Here is a 17,713-nt window from a genome sequence, read left to right as displayed (position 1 = left end):
TCCTCCTCCTCCTTCTCTTCCTTCTTTCCTCCTCTTCCTCCTCCTCCAGGTCCGGGATGCGGCATTGGGCCCGGGATGTGGCCTTGGCCCCGCTGGGATGAGCGGGGAGAGCAGAGGGATGGATTGACCGACCCTTCCTGCAGATCAGCACAGGGAATGTGTCAGGATGGGCTGCTGAAGATACAGAGGGATCGGGTGTAAAAATACACCAGGATCATACTGGGATAAGCCGTAAAAAACCATCGGGATCAGCCACTATAAACACCGGGATCCCACCAGGATCAGCTGCAAAAAACACTGGGATCCCACTGGGATTGGCCATAAAAATACACCGGGATCAGCAGCAAAAAACACCGGGATTGGCTGCAAAAAAACACTGGGATCAGCTGCAAAAAACACCAGGATCCCACCGGGATCAGCCATAAAAAACACCGGGATCAGCTGCAAAAAAACACCGGGATCAGCCGTAAAAATACACCAGGATTGGCCGCAAAAAACACCAGGATTCCACCAGGATGAGCCGCAAAAAACACCGGGAATCAGCTGCAAAGACACTGGGATCAGCTGCTAAAAACACCAGGATCGGCCACAGAAAACACAGGGATCCCACCGGGACTGGCCGCTAAAAACACTGGGAATCAGCCACAAAAAAACACCAGGATCCCACTGGGATCGGCCACAAAAATACACTGGGATTCCACCAGGATCAGCCACAAAAATCAGCGGGATCACACCTGGATCAGCCACAAAAAAAACACCGGGATTCCACCAGGATCAGCCGTAAAAAGACATCAGGATCCCACCAGGATCAGCCGCAAAAAAAATCGAGATCCCACCAGGAATCAACCACAAAAAACACCGGGAATCAGCCGCAAAAAAACACCAAGATCAGCTGCAAATAAACACCAGGATCCCACCAGGATCAGCTGCGAAAAAACACTGGGATCAGCCGCTAAAAACACCAGGATCGGCCACAGAAAACACAGGGATCCCACCAGGATTGGCCGCTAAAAACACCGGGAATCAGCCTCAAAAAAACACCGGGATCAACGGCAAAAACCACCAGGATCAACTGCAAAAAAACCACCAGGATCCCACCAAGATCCCACCGGGATTAGCCACAAAAAAACATCAGGATCCCACCGGGATCGGCTGCAAAAAAAACACCGGGGTCAGCAGCAAAAAACACCGGGATCAGCCGCAAAAAACACCGGGATCAGCCGCAAAAAAACACTGGGATCCCACCAGGATGAGCCACAAAAAACCATTGGGATCCCACCAGGATCAGCTGCAAAAAACGCTGGGATCGGCCACAAAAAACACCAGGATCCCATCAGGGATCAACCACAAAAAACACCGGGATCAGCCGCAAAAAAAATTGGGATCCCACCAGGATCAGCTGCAAAAAACACCATGATCCCACCAGGATCAGCCATAAAAATACACCGGGATCAGCCACTAAAAACACCAGGATCAGCTGCAAAAAAACATTGGGATCCCACCAGGATCAGCCATAAAAAACCATTGGGATCCCATTGGGATCAGCTGTAAAATAACACCGGGATCTCACCAGGATCAGCTGCAAAAAAACCACCAGGATCCCACCAGGATCAGCTGAAAAAAAACACCGGGATCCCACTGGGATCGGCCACAAAAAAACACCGGGATCAGCCGCAAAAAACATCAGCATCAGCCACAAAAAACATCGGCATCAGCCACAAAAAATCACCGGGATCCCACCAGGATTGGCCACAAAAAACACCGTGAATTTCCTGAGGTTGTTCCAGGGATGGCCGAGGACACGCCACAATCAGCCTGGGTGTCACTGATCCCCGTCAGGATCCGAGAAGGGGCAACACCAGGATCAGCCGCTAAAAACATTGAGATCCCACCAGGATCAGCCACAAAAAAACATCGGGATTGGCCACAAAGAACATCGGGATCCCACCGGGATCAGCCGCAAAAAGCCACAGGGATCTCACCAGGGATCAGCCACAAAAAACACCGGGATGAGCTGCAAAAAACCACCAGGATCCCACCAGGATCAGCCACAAAAAAACATCGGGATCCCACCAGGATCAGCTGCAAAAACCACTGGAATCACACCTGGATCAACCACAAAAAACACCGAGATCGACCGCAAAAAAACACCGGGATCCCAACAGGGTCAGCCACAAAAAACACTGGGATCAGCCGCAAAAAAAAATTGGGATCCTGTCCGGGATCAACCACAAAAAACACCGGGATCAGCCGCAAAAAAAATTGGGATCCCACCAGGATCAGCTGCAAAAACCACCATGATCTCACCAGGATCAGCCATAAAAAAACACCGGGATCAGCCACAAAAAACAGTGGGATCTCACCAGGATTGGCTGCAAAAAAACACTGGGATCCCACCTGGATCAGCCACAAAAAAACATCGGGATCCCACCAGGATCGGCCGCAAAAAAACACCGGGAATCAGCCACTAAAAACACCAGGATCAGCTGCGAAAAACCACTGGGATCCCACTGGGATCAGCCGTAGCAAAACACCAGGATCAGCTGCTAAAAACACCAGGATCAGCCACAAAAAAACACTGGGATCAACCGCAAAAAACACCGGGATCCCACCAGGATCAACTGCTAAAAACATTGGGATCAGCTGCAAAAAAACGCCAGGATCCCACCATGATCAGCCGTAAAAAACCACCAGGATTCCACCGGGATCAGCCACAAAAAAACCACTGGGAATTTCTTGGAATTTTTCGAGGGATCGCCGGGGGCACACCACAATCAGCCTGGGTGTCATTGGGATCCGGGAAGGGGCAACGCCAGGATCAGCTGCTAAAAACACCAGGATCCCACCGGGAACAGCTGTAAAAAAACATCGGGATCGGCGGCAAAGAACATCGGGATCCCACTGGGATCAGCTGTAAAAAAACATCGGGATCGGCCGCAAAGAACATCGGGATCCCACCGGGATCAGCCGCAAAAAGCCACAGGGATCTCACCAGGGATCAGCCACAAAAAACACTGGGATGAGCTGCAAAAAACCACCAGGATCCCACCAGGATCAGCCACAAAAAAACATCGGGATCCCACCAGGATCAGCTGCAAAAAAACGCTGAGATCGGCTGCAAAAACCACCAGGATCCCATCAGGATCAGCCACAAAAAAACACCAGGATCAGCCGCAAAAAACACTGAGATCCCACCGGGATGAGCCGTTAAAAAACATTGGGATCAGATGCAATAAAACACCAGGATCCCACCAGGATAAACAGTAAAAAAACACCGGGATTGGCCGCAAAAAAAGTTGGGATCCCACCAGGATCAGCCATAAAAATACACTGGGATCCCACCGGGATCGGCTGCTAAAAACACTGGGATGAGCAGCAAAAAACACCGGGATCCCACCTGGATCAGCCACAAAAAAACACCGGGATCAGCCGCAAAAAACCACTGGGATCCCACCAGGATCAGCCATAAAAAACCATCAGGATCCCATCGGGATCAGCCGTAAAATAACACCGGGATCCCACCAGGATTGGACACAAAAAACCACTGGGAATTTCCTGAGGTTGTTCCAGGGATGGCCGAGGACACGCCACAATCAGCCTGGGTGTCATTGGGATCCCCGTCAGGATCCGAGAAGGGGTCAGCGGGATCCCACAAGGATCGGCCGCTAAAAAACACCGGAAATTTCTTGGGATTTTTCCAGGGATCACCAGGGGCACACCACAATCAGCCTGGGTGTCACTGGGATCCCCATCAGGATCCGAGAAGGGACAACAGCAGGATCAGTTGTGGGATCTCCTCCAGGTCAGCCCCTGCTCCACCAGGATCTGCTCGGGATCACGTCCAGCACCAGCCACAGGATCCCCAAAATCTCCCCAGGATCACCAGGTTCAGCCACAGCATCCCCAGGGGATCTCAGTGGGATTTTCCTTGGGGCCACAACCAGGACTGGCTGCAGGATTTCTTTGGGATCATCCCCTGGGATCCTCAGGACCTCAGCAGGAGGAGATGGGAGATCACCAAGGTCACACCAGGATGTCTCAGCATCACCCCAGGACCAGACCAGCATCAGCAGCAGCCCCAGGATCAACCCCTGGACACCAGCACCAAATCCACGGGGCTGTTCCAGGCCTTATTTGTCCTAAAAGTCACTAAATATTCTCTTTTTTTTCCTTTCACGGGTCATTTCCCATCTTCCCAATCCCTGGGAGCACTTCAGGAGACCCAGCGGATTCTGGGTTGACAACATGGAATCCTCCAAACCACGTTTACAGCTTCCAATATTGAGATTTCTGGGATTTTCCCAGATTTGGGAGCAGGAGTGACCCACAGGGATGAGGTGGGAAGCAGAGGAGGGGTGAGTATAGGGAAGGACAAAGAAAAGTTTAATTCCAGTCCTGTGGAAGTGTTTTTTTTTAGGAAATCCAGCCTGGCCTGAATTCCCAGCAGCTTTTTGAGCCTCTGGAATTGGATCATTCCAAGGAAAAAGTGATTTCTGGGCTGTTCTTCCAGAGGGCAGGGGCTGTTATGGGGACAGAAAGAAACTCCAACAAATCCAAGCAAAATGAACTCAGTGGGTTCATCCACTTTCCCAGTTTTCCACATCACTGGGGGTGGCGTGTGGAAAATCTGGGATCCCAGGATTGGGGATGTTCCTGCCAGCTGTGGGGGGTTGGCTTTGGGGCTTTCACCATTCCCCTTCCAGGACCCAAATGGCTCCTCCTGGAGAAGGGGAGGCTCAGGGGGCACCTCGTGGCTCCCTGCAATTCCCTCCAAAGGGAGGAGGTTGGAGCCAGGAGGGGTCGGGCTCTGCTCCCAGGGGACGGGACAAGAGGGAACGGCCTCGAGGGGAGGTTCAGGTGGGATTTTGGGAATATTCCCCCTGGAATGGGCTCTCCAGCCCTGGCCCGGCTGCTCAGGGCAGGGGTGCAGTCCCCATTGCTGGAGGGATTTAAAAGCCCTCTGGACATGGTCAGGGGTGGTTTTGGCACTGCTGAGGAATGATCGAACTCGATCTTGGAGAGTTTTTCCAACCAAAACCATCCCGTGATTCCCCAGAAATGAATCTTTGTTTCATTCCCTTCTCCAGGCAGATCCAACATGGGAACAAAACCCAGGAAAGAGAGAACCAGGAACAGCCTGGATCACCCACAGCAACCTGTGTGCCTTTTTCCAGAGGCTCAGGAAAAAAACCAAATGCTGCTGTTGGATCAACCTGGACTCGTGTCCTGTCCAAACAACCGGGATCGATTCCCAATAAATCCCCAAAGGTTGGGTTGGTTCACTTTTCCTGCTGTTTATTTGGATAAATGGATGGTGGACGCCAGCACGAGGCACTTCCTGAGGTGACATTCCTCTGGGAATTCTGGGGATCCAGGTTTATGTGATGGGCAGGAAGGACAGGGCTTTTTTCTTCCCGTTGGCCGACGCCGTCGCGGGTCTCCTGCGCATTTTCCGCAGCGCCGCCGTGCTCCTGTTGAAGCTTTGCTGGGAACAGGGAACACAAAAGGGAATCACTGAGGCTCTCAGAGCAAAGTTCTCACTTGTAAAAGCTTTTTTTTATTATTTTTATTTTTTTTATTATTATTATTATTATTATTATTATTATTTATTTATTTATTTTTTCTTGCTTTGAAGAAATAATTCCCAACTCCTCCAACATTGAGTTTTGATCAATAACCACTCCCAGCAATAATTTTTTTTGGGAATTTTTTGGGAATTTTTTGGGAATTTTTTTGGGAATTTTTTTGGGAATTTTTTTGGGAAATTTGGGAATTTTTTCTCCCCCCTAAAAAAAAAAAAAACCAACAAATGCTTTCCCCAAAGAAAATCCCCGTCGCGCCAGCATTGCTGTGCTGACGGCAGATCCCAGCAGGAATGGGACAGGAATCCCTGGGGAATTCTCCAGAGCTGCTTTGGAGATGTTTTCGTGGAATCCCAGAATGATTTCAGTTGGGAAAGGAGCTTAAGGATTATCCCAATCCACCCATTCCATGGGTAGGGACACCTCCCATTATCCCAGGCTGCTCCATCCTGGCCTTGGACATTCCAGGGATCCAGGGGCAGCCACAGCAAATCTGGGAATTCCATCCCAGCCAGGAATTCCCAATTCCCAATCTCCCATCCCAGCCAGGAATTCCCAATTCCCAATCTCCCATCCCAGCCGGGAATTCCCAATTCCCAATCTCCCATCCCAGCCAGGAATTCCCAATTCCCAATCTCCCATCCATCCCAGTTCTCTGGCAGTGGGAGCCATTCCCTGTGTTTATCCCTCCACCCCTTGCCAAATTATCATTCCTTGTTGTCCTTTTTCCTGTTGCCTTCCAGACTGGATTTTATCCATAATGGATATTTTATCCATAATAATAATAATAATAATAATTAAAAAAAAATCATGATAAAATATAAATATAATAATAATATAATATAATATAATAATAATAAATAATAATAAATAATAATAAAATAATCCATATTTTATCCATAATATGGATTTTTATCCATAATATAGAATTTTATCCATAATATGGATATTTTATCCATAATATGGATATTTTATCCATAATGGATGTTTTATCCATAATGGATGTTTTATCCATAATATGGAATTTCATCCATAATATGGATTTTTATCCATAATAATAATTATTAATTATAATTATTATATTAATTATTCTAATAATTCTAATATAATTATTATATTAATTATATAAATCTTATATAAATCTTATATAAATATTATATTAATTGATGATGTTGATGATGATGATGATGATGATGATGATTATTATTATTATTATTATTATCCTTAATAATAATCCAGGTGGGATTTTCTGATCTAACCTTGAATTGCTGCAGATCCTCTCTCCCAAATAATCTCCCTCCACTCCTTGGTCTCACCCCTACATGGAGAAAAAAAACCTCCCACAAGGAATTTTACACTCTTGACTCTGGATTTTACCCTTTATTTTATTTATTTTATTCCTTCCCAATCTCCCATCCAGCCACTCCCTGTGTCCTGTCCCTCCATCCCTTGTCCTTCTCCAGCTCTTTAAATCCTGGAAAGTCTCTGAGATCTCTCTGGAGTTTTTTTCCAGCCTGAACATTCCCAGCTTTTTCTGGGTGAATTTATTCTGGACAGGGCTTGGAGCAGCCTGGGATGGTGGAATGGGATGATCCTGAAGGTCCCATCCATCCCAACCCACTCTGGGATTCTCCCTGGGGTGGAATGGGATGATCCTGAAGGTCTTTTCCATCCCAACCCACTCTGGGACTCTCCCTGGGGTGGAATGGGATCATCCTGAAGGTCTTTTCCATCCCAACCCACTCTGGGATTCTCCCTGGGGTGGAATGGGATCATCCTGAAGGTCTTTTCCATCCCAACCCACTCTGGGATTCTCCCTGGGGTGGAATGGGATCATCCTGAAGGTCTTTTCCATCCCAACCCACTCTGGGACTCTCCCTGGGGTGGAATGGGATGATCCTGAAGGTCTTTTCCATCCCAACCCACTCTGGGATTCTCCCTGGGGTGGAATGGGATCATCCTGAAGGTCTCATCCATCCCAACCCACTCTGGGATTCTCCCTGGGGTGGAATGGGATCATCCTGAAGGTCCCATCCATCCCAACCCACTCTGGGATTCTCCCTGGGGTGGAATGGGATGATCCTGAAGGTCTTTTCCATCCCAACCCACTCTGGGATTCTCCCTGGGGTTACCTTTTGATCCATTTTCATCCTGGCCCTGTAGAAGGACACGGAGCCCGGGCAGTCGGGCAAAACTTTCTCCTGCATCAGCTCAAACTTGTCCTGCTCGTCCTCATCCTGCCAGGAAAAAAACATTTCCCATTCCATGAGCAAACCTGGAGACACCTGAGACAACAATCCTGTTTGCTGCACAAAACCCCACTGAAGCCAGGAAAATCCTGGAGGTGAGAAATTCCCCTTTCCACACCTTGGAGGAGCAGCTTTGGGCATAAAACTGCAAGAGTTGGGATTTTTCCACAGGAAAAATGAACATTTCCAGCTCTCCCAGCCTTGGAGCAGCTCCAGGGTTTTATCTGGATTTCTCCAGCAGCTCCAGGTCTTTGTGCTGTTGGATCCAGAGCTGGGGCAGCTCTTTTTTCCCCTTCTGGTCACTCATTTTTCGAGAGTTCTGGGAGATGGGGAGTTGAATAAAAATTTTCTTTTCAGGATAAAAAAAGATCCTTGTCCCCACAGTGGTGCCACAATAATTTGGCTGCAAACCTGGAATCCCAAGGGCTGGAAATCAGGCTCCCAATCAATCCCAGTGCCTGAAATTTAGGATAAAAAAAATCCCTGTCCCCACAGTGGTGGCTCCTGCAGTGCCACAATAATTTGGCTGCAAACTTGGAATTCCAGGGGCTGGAAATCAGGTTCCAAAACATCCCTGCAGCCCCAGGCCCTTTGCCCAGTGCCTGAAATTCAGGATTAAAAAAATCCCTATCCCCACAGTGGTGCCACAAGAGTTTGGCTGCAAACCTGGGATCCCAAGGGCTGGAAATCAGGCTCCCAATCAATCCCTGCAGCCCCAGGCTGGAAATCAGGCTCCCAAACATCCCTGCAGCCCCAGGCTGGAAATCAGGTTCCAAAACATCCCTGCAGCCCCAGGCCGGAAATCAGGTTCCAAATCAATCCCTGCAGCCCCAGGCACTTTACCCAGTGCCTGAAATTCAGGATAAAAAAAAGATCCCTGTCCCCACAGTGGTGGTTCCTACAGTGCCACAATAATTTGGCTGCAAACTTGGAATTCCAGGGGCTGGAAATCAGGCTCCAAATCAATCCCAGTGCCTGAAATTCAGGATAAAAAAAAATCCCTATCCCCACAGTGGTGGCTCCTACAGTGCCACAATAATTTGGCTGCAAAGCTGGAATTCCAGGGGCTGGAAATCAGGCTCCAAATCAATCCCTGCAGCCCCAGGCTGGAAATCAGGTTCCCAATCAATCCCTGCAGCCCCAGGCACTTTGCCCAGTGCCTGAAATTCAGGATTAAAAAAGATCCTTATCCCCACAGTGGTGGTTCCTGCAGTGCCACAAGAGTTTGGCTGCAAACCTGGAATTCCAGGGGTTGGAAATCAGGCTCCCAATCAATCCCAGTGCCTGAAATTCAGGATAAAAAAAAGATCCCTGTCCCCACAATGGTGGTTCCTGCAGTGCCACAATAATTTGGCTGCAAAGCTGGAATTCCAGGGGCTGGAAATCAGGTTCCCAATCAATCCCTGCAGCCCCAGGCCGGAAATCAGGTTCCAAATCAATCCCTGCAGCCCCAGGCACTTTGCCCAGTGCCTGAAATTCAGGATAAAAAAAGATCCCTGTCCCCACAGTGGTGGTTCCTACAGTGCCACAATAATTTGGCTGCAAACTTGGAATTCCAGGGGCTGGAAATCAGGCTCCAAAACAATCCCAGTGCCTGAAATTCAGGATAAAAAAAAATCCCTATCCCCACAGTGGTGCCACAAGAGTTTGGCTGCAAACCTGGGATCCCAAGGGCTGGAAATCAGGCTCCCAATCAATCCCAGTGCCTGAAATTTAGGATAAAAAAAATCCCTGTCCCCACAGTGGTGGCTCCTACAGTGCCACAATAATTTGGCTGCAAAGCTGGAATTCCAGGGGCTGGAAATCAGGCTCCAAATCAATCCCTGCAGCCCCAGGCTGGAAATCAGGTTCCAAATCAATCCCCGCAGCCCCAGGCTGGAAATCAGGTTCCAAAACATCCCTGCAGCCCCAGGCCCTTTGCCCAGTGCCTGAAATTCAGGATAAAAAAAGATCCTTATCCCCACAGTGGTGGCTCCTACAGTGCCACAAGAATTTGGTTGCAAACCTGGAATTCCAGGGGTTGGAAATCAGGCTCCCAATCAATCCCAGTGCCTGAAATTCAGGATAAAAAAAATATCTCTATCCCCACAGTGGTGGCTCCTGCAGTGCCACAATAATTTGGTTGCAAACCTGGAATTCCAGGGGCTGGAAATCAGGTTCCCAATCAATCCCTGCAGCCCCAGGCTGGAAATCAGGTTCCAAACAATCCCTGCAGCCCCAGGCTGGAAATCAGGTTCCAAATCAATCCCTGCAGCCCCAGGCACTTTACCCAGTGCCTGAAATTCAGGATTAAAAAAGATCCTTATCCCCACAGTGGTGGTTCCTGCAGTGCCACAAGAGTTTGGCTGCAAACCTGGGATCCCAAGGGCTGCAAATCAGGCTCCCAATCAATCCCAGTGCCTGAAATTCAGGATTAAAAAAATCCCTATCCCCACAGTGGTGGTTCCTACAGTGCCACAATAATTTGGCTGCAAAGCTGGAATTCCAGGGGCTGGAAATCAGGCTCCCAATCAATCCCTGCAGCCCCAGGCTGGAAATCAGGCTCCAAATCAATCCCTGCAGCCCCAGGCACTTTGCCCAGTGCCTGATATTCCCCAGAGGCCCAGGAGCCTCAGTCACTGTCCTGATTTATCCTCTGAACAGCTCAGGGAATGTGAAATGACAGCAGGATGTGGCTCCTGGTTTTTTTCCTCCTCCTTCCACTCCTCCCTCATTCCCTCACCATCCCCTCCCTTGGCTCCTGAGGATCAGAACTCTGGGATAACTCACCAAACAAGTGATTCTGTTGATGGGGATCATTCCAGGGGTGATGTTCCCACCTGGTTTCAGAGCCTCCTTCAAATCCTCAGGGATCCCAAAGAATTCGTTGTACCAGATCTCAAACTCTGGGAAACCAAGGGGGGCAATTAATTGGCTGTAATTAATTAATCCAAAGCATGGATTAATTGTCCCTATGGATCAGGTGGGATCTCAGAGCTGTAAAACCCTCAGACAGGAACTCAGAACTCCAGGCTTTGGGGTTTAAACTCCAAATTGAACAGAATAAAATTGGAAAAGTGAATTTAAAGAGGTTGTTGGTTGTGCTGAGGTGGCCAGGAGGAGGTGGCCAGTTCTGGGGATCTCAAACTCTGGGAAACCAAGAGGGGCAATTAATTGGCTGTAATTAATGACCCAAAGGACCCAAAGATGGAGCCAAAGATGGATTTGTTGTCCCTGTGGATCAAGTGGGATCTCAGAGCTGTAAAAAACCCTCAGACAGGAACTCAGAACTCCAGTTTAAACTCCAAATTGAACAGAATAAAATTGGAAAAGAGAATTTAAGGAGGTTGTTGGCTGTGCTGAGGTGGCCAGGAGGTCGTGGCCAGTTCTGGGGATCTCAAACTCTGGGAAACCAAGAGGGGCAATTAATTGGCTGTAATTAATTAATCCAAACAACCCAAAAGATGGACCCAAAGATGGATTAGTTGTCCCTGTGGATCAAGTGGGATCTCAGAGCTGTAAAAACCCTCAGACAGGAACTCAGAACTCCAGGCTTTGGAGTTTAAAACTCAGAACTCCAGTTTAAACTCCAAATTGTACAAAATAAAATTGGAAAAGAGAATTTAAAGAGGTTGTTGGCTGTGCTGAGGTGGCCAGGAGGTGGTGGCCAGTTCTGGGGATCTCAAACTCTGGGAAACCAAGAGAGGCAATTAATTGGCTGTAATTAATTAATCCAAACCATGGATTGGTTGTCCCTGTGGATCAAGTGGGATCTCAGAGCTGTAAAACTCTCAGACAGGAACTCAGAACTCCACGGTTTGGAGTTTAAAACTCAGAACTCCAATTTAAACTCCAAATTGAACAGAATAAAATTGGAAAAGAGAATTTAAAGAGGTTGTTGGCTGTGCTGAGGTGGCCAGGAGGTGGTGGCCAGTTCTGGGGATCTCAAACTCTGGGAAACCAAGAGGGGCAATTAATTGGCTGTAATTAATTAATCCAAAGCATGGATTTGTTGTCCCTGTGGATCAAGTGGGATCTCAGAGCTGTAAAACCCTCAGACAGGAACTCAGAACTCCAGGGTTTGGAGTTTAAAACTCAGAACTCCAATTTAAACTCCAAATTGAACAGAATAAAATTGGAAAAGTGAATTTGAGGAGGTTGTTGGCTGTGCTGAGGTGGCCAGTTTTGGGGACAGTCCCCTGGCCATTCCTGCAGCCCCCAGAATTCCTTTGGGACAGACAGAATTACTGGGGTTCAGATTTCAATCCCATTTTCCATCCCAAAACAGGCAGTGAGAAAACACAACGGGTGGGAATTTTATCCTTATTAATCCTGGATATTTCCCAGACACTCCAGTCTGGCTGAGCCCTGGGTGTTTGAACAAACAACAAACATCTGGAGCACCCAAAAATTCCAAATCCAATGGAAAGCAATGGCACAGCTGAGATTTCCAGGGATCTTTTTATCCCTGGAATGATGGGAATTAATAATTATCCCATTTCTTCTTAGATCTGATGGATCCAAACTGTCCCTTGGCAAAGGTTCCCATGTGCATCCAAATATTTGGGATTCTGGAATTCCTACATGGATTGGCTTCAATCCAGCAGGAGCAGCTGGAATTCCCAGATTTCAAGATTTCACAGATTCCACCAGGAATTTGCAGGGATTTCCCCTGGCAGAGCTGTGGCTCTTTTTTCCTGATAAAGCTGCAGAAATCACACAGGGACAGAGGAAATATTGGGAAATATTTGGAATATTGGGAATTCAGAGGCAAATCCCAGGGCAATTCCTTCACCAGCATCTCTAATAAACAAAATAAAGGATAAAAACCAGAGTCAAGAGTGTAAAATTCCTTGTGGGAGGTTTTTTTTCCCCATGTAGAGGTGAGATCAAGGAGTGGAGGGAGATTATTTGGGAGAGAGGATCTGCAGCAATTCAAGGTTAGATCAGAAAATCCCACCTGGATTATTATTAAGGATAATTATTATTATTATTAGTATGGATAAAAATCCGTATTATGGATAAAATTCTATATTATGGATAAAATTCTATATTATGGATAAAACCCCATATTATGGATAAAATTCTATATTATGGATAAAAATCCATATTATGGATAAAATATGGATTATTTTATTATTATTTATTATTATTATTTATATTATTATTATCTATTATTATATTTTATCGTTATTATTATTATTATTATTATTATTATGGATAAAAATCCATATTATGGATAAAATATCCATTATGGGTAAAACCCCATATTATGGATAAAATTCTATATTATGGATAAAAATCCATATTATGGATAAAATTCTATATTATGGATAAAAACTCATATTATGGATAAAATTCTATATTATGGATAAAATATCCATATTATGGATAAAATTCTATATTATGGATAAAATTCCATATTATGGATAAAATATGGATTTTTATTATTATTTATTATTATTATTTATTATATTAATATATTATATTATTATATTATTATTATTGTTATTATTATTATTATTATGGATAAAAATCCACATTATGGATAAAAATCCATATTTTGGATAAAATATCCATTATGGATAAAATATTCATTATGGATAAAACATCCATTATGGATAAAATATCCATATTATGGATAAAATTCTATATTATGGATAAAAATCCATATTATGGATAAAATATGGATTATTTTATTATTATTTACTATTTATTATTATATTATATTATATTATATTATATTATATTTATATTTTATCATATTATTATTATTATTATTATTATTATTATTATTATTATGGATAAAATATCCATTATGGATAAAATCCAGTCTGGAAGGCAACAGGAAAAAGGACAACAAAGAATGATAATTTGGCAAGGGCTGGAGGGATAAACACAGGGAATGGCTCCCATTGCCAGAGAACTGGGATGGATGGGAGATTGGGAATTGGGAATTCCTGGCTGGGATGGGAGATTGGGAATTGGGAATTCCTGGCTGGGATGGGAGATTGGGAATTGGGAATTCCTGGCTGGGATGGGACATTGGGAATTGGGAATTCCTGGTTGGAAGATTGGGAATTGGGAATTCCTGGCTGGGATGGGAGATTGGGAATTGGGAATTCCTGGTTGGAAGATTGGGAATTAGGAATTCCTGGCTGGGATGGGAGATTGGGAATTGGGAATTCCTGGCTGGGATGGGAGATTGGGAATTGGGAATTCCTGGCTGGGATGGGAGATTGGGAATTGGGAATTCCTGGCTGGGATGGAATTCCCAGATTTGCTGTGGCTGCCCCTGGATCCCTGGAATACCCAAGGCCATGATGGAGCAGCCTGGGATAATGGAAAGGGATTTGAACTGGATAAACTTTAAAGTCCCTTCCAACCCTAAACCATCCTGGAATTCCATTTTTTTGTGTGTGGATTTCTCCCAGCTCAGCCCCAGACCTGCGATGAGCTTTTTCCTGCATTTATCCACCAGCTGCTGGCAGTACTGGATCTCCACCTTCAGGTCCTGCAGCTCCGTGTAGCCGACCCTGTGCTCCTCCTTCAGCTCCTTCAGTTTGCGGATGAAGGAAAATTCCTTCTCACTGATGATCACCTGGCCTTTCTCATCCGTGTATTCTCCTGGAATAAAAAAAAATAAAAAAAAAAATTAAAAAAAAAAATAATAATAATAAAAAAAAGGAAGGTTCTGCTGAGGTTGGAGAGCATTGACAACTGATGGAAGGTCTGACTTGGCTCACAGAGGAAAATAAAAAAAATCCCTGGGATGGTTTAAATGGGATATTGGGAAGGTTTAAATGGGATATTGGGAAGGAATTCTGGAATAAAAAAAAAAAAAAAAAAAAAAAAAAGGAAGGTTCTGCTGAGGTTGGAGGGCAGTGACAACTGATGGAAGGTCTGACTTGGCTCCCAGAGGAAAATAAAAAATCTCTGGGATGGTTTAAATGGGACATTGGGAAGGTTTAAATGGGATATTGGGAAGGAATTCTGGAATAAAAAAGAAGGGAAGATTCTGATGAGCAGTGACAACTGATGGAAGATCTGACTTGGCTCCCAAAGGAAAATAAAAATCCCTGGGATGGTTTAAATGGGATATTGGGAAGGTTTAAATGGGATATTGGGAAGGAATTCTGGAATAAAAAAGAAGGGAAGATTCTGTTGAGAATTGACAACTGATGGAAGATCTGACTTGGCTCCCAGAGGAAAATAAAAAATCCTTGTGATGGTTTAAATGGGATATTGGGAAGAAATTCTGGAATAAAAAAGAAGGGAAGATTCTGTTGAGCACTGACAACTGATGGAAGGTCTGACTTGGCTCACAGAGGGAAAAAAAAATCCCTGGGATGGTTTAAATGGGATACTGGGAAGGTTTAAATGGGATATTGGGAAGAAATTCTGGAATAAAAAAGAAGGGAAGATTCTGTTGAGCACTGACAACTGATGGAAGGTCTGACTTGGCTCCCAAAGGAAAATAAAAAATCTCTGGGATGGTTTAAATGGGATATTGGGAAGAAATTCTGGAATAAAAAAGAAGGGAAAATTCTGCTGAGGTTGGAGGGCACTGACAACTGATGGAAAATCTGACTTGGTTCCCAAAGGAAAATAAAAAATCCCTGGGATGGTTTAAATGAGATATTGGGAAGGAATTCCTGGCTGGGAGGGTTGGGAGGAACAAGGTGGATGTTCCTGGGAATATCCAAAGCCAGGTTGGGTTTGATTTGGAACAGCCTGGGATAGTGGAAGGCAGAGGGAGAGGAGGAGTGGGATAATCCTTGAAGTCCTTTCCAACACAAACCATTCCATGGTTCTATGACCGCCCCAAAAATTTCTGGAAGCCCAGAGCTCCATCCTGTTGGAGTCCAGGGCATCCCTCTGGGCGCCCTGGAAGTCACAGACCTCGGTAGAGAGACCTGGGACCCCAAAAAGAGGGTCTGGGACCCAAAAAAGAGGGTCTGGGGTCTGTGCAGGGGGTCTGGGGTCTGTGCAGGAGGGTCTGGGGTCTGCCCAGGGGGGTCTGGGGTCTGTCCAGGAGGGTCTGGGGTCTGTCCAGGGGGTCTGGGGTCTGTGCAGGGGGTCTGGGGTCTGTGCAGGGGGGTCTGGGGTCTGTCCAGGGGGGTCTGGGGTCTGCCCAGGAGGGTCTGGGGTCTGTCCAGGGGGGTCTGGGGTCTGTGCAGGGGGGTCTGGGGTCTGTCCAGGAGGGTCTGGGGTCTGTCCAGGGGGTCTGGGGTCTGCCCAGGGGGGTCTGGGGTCTGCCCAGGAGGGTCTGGGGTCTGTCCAGGAGGGTCTGGGGTCTGTCCAGGGGGTCTGGGGTCTGCCCAGGGGGGTCTGGGGTCTGCCCAGGGGGGTCTGGGGTCTGTCCAGGAGGGTCTGGGGTCTGTGCAGGAGGGTCTGGGGTCTGCCCAGGGGGTCTGGGGTCTTTGCAGGGGGGTCTGGGGTCTGTGCAGGGGGTCTGGGGTCTTTGCAGGGGGGTCTGGGGTCTGTGCAGGGGGTCTGGGGTCTGTCCAGGGGGGTCTGGGGTCTGCCCAGGGGGGTTTCTCTGGCACAGAGCCCAGGGAGACACAATCTTTGATTTTGGTCCATGAGAAAAACATCCATCAGAGAGAAGAATTGCAAGTCACAAAGGTGTTACTGAGAGTGGTGTAGTTATCACTGTGCAGAAGATTTTGTAGTTTTGGGATTTTTAGAATGTAGATGCAAAGGGACAAGATGGAGATTTTAGGGGGCTGCTCTGAGTTCTTCTCCTTCTCCCTTGGCCTCCATCTCCTGCAGTGACGTGGGCACAGGGGAGTTTCAGTGGATTGGGGCAGAGTAGAAATGACCCTGTTAGTGCAGGTGATGGACATTGGCACAGAATTGTAAATAATGGGTGTGTAATTATCTGTATAAAGGCAGAGTGACCTCCCATCACAGGGGGAGTCACCTCGTGTCTGAGCTGCTGTGAACACCTTGGCCGGACACAGAGAATTGTAAGGTAAGAACTAATAAACAACACGAGAAACAAGAAAACCAAGACCTTGAGACTCCTCATCATTCTCACACCGAGCTCAGCACAGACACAGAGACACAGAGTCAGACAGCAAACCCCAAATCCTTCAGAGGTCAAGAGGGAAAATCATTCCCTTCGTGCCCACATGAACCACCAGCTTTGGAATCTCGGGTGAGAAAAAACCAGATTAAACCCCAAGCTCCATCCCTCTGTCCTTCCTCACCCGCCTGACTCCTCTTCCTCCTCTGAGTCTCCAGAGCCTCCTTGATTCCTTCCATCTGCTTCTTCATGTGGTTGATCCTCTGGGCCACAGAATGGCTCCTCTTCTTCCTGGAGATCAGGATCTTCTTGTTCTGCCTGAAGATCCTGTAGATCTCCCGGCCAGTCTCTTTCTTGAACAGCTCAAAGGCCTCTTGTTTGGATGGACCAGCCCTGAAAGGAGATGGGGACACTGGAGGTCACTCTGTCCTGCCCTGCAGCATGGGAGGAGTGGTTCAGGTTGGAAAAGTTCTCCAAGATCAAATCCAGCACTGCCACCTGACCATGTCCCCAAGTGTCACATCCCTGTGTGTAGGAATTTTTCCGTGGATGGCGGGGACAAGGATCTTTGCACACCTGAGATGTTCTAGAGACACGTGGGTTTATTATTACAAGGGTTGTGGGTAAAGAGGGTTTTGCCTTCAGCCACCAGCCTGGGCTGGAGCAAAGCCCTAAAGAGAGAATGGGGAGAGAGAGAAGAGAGAGTAGGGGGAGAAATGGGGTAGGAACAGGGGGAAAGTGTGGGGAGAAAACAGGAGCAAGAGAGGTGAGAGAGAGGAGAGGGGATGGGCCAAGAGAGATGAGGGAAGAGGGTGAGAGGGACAGAGGAGAGAGGTGAGGGTAAAAGGCAGGAGAGCCAGGACAAGACAAGA

The 17,713-nt window shown here is 46.9% G+C and overlaps 1 protein-coding gene across 1 annotated transcript in view; it reads right to left on the bottom strand.

Annotated features, from left to right (window-relative positions):
• Nucleotides 1-5,091: 5,091 nt before the first annotated feature.
• The window catches only part of LOC310918603 (kinesin-like protein KIF9), a 39,238-nt gene continuing 26,616 nt past the window's right edge, over nt 5,092-17,713 (bottom strand). The window contains exons 9-13 of the mRNA XM_083877511.1: nt 17,026-17,234; nt 14,258-14,437; nt 10,601-10,716; nt 7,715-7,819; nt 5,092-5,485 (exon numbers count right to left, since the gene is read on the bottom strand). Of these exons, the coding sequence (XP_083733637.1) occupies nt 5,378-5,485; nt 7,715-7,819; nt 10,601-10,716; nt 14,258-14,437; nt 17,026-17,234 (718 nt within the window). The 3' untranslated portion in view covers nt 5,092-5,377. The remainder of the gene's footprint in view (nt 5,486-7,714; nt 7,820-10,600; nt 10,717-14,257; nt 14,438-17,025; nt 17,235-17,713) is intronic.

The sequence above is a fragment of the Zosterops lateralis genome, assembly GCF_965231275.1.
Source record: "Zosterops lateralis genome assembly, chromosome: 1".
Taxonomy (NCBI): Eukaryota; Metazoa; Chordata; class Aves; order Passeriformes; family Zosteropidae; genus Zosterops; species Zosterops lateralis.
Note: the sequence above shows the minus strand (reverse complement) of the source record. Positions and strands in the feature narration are given on the sequence as shown.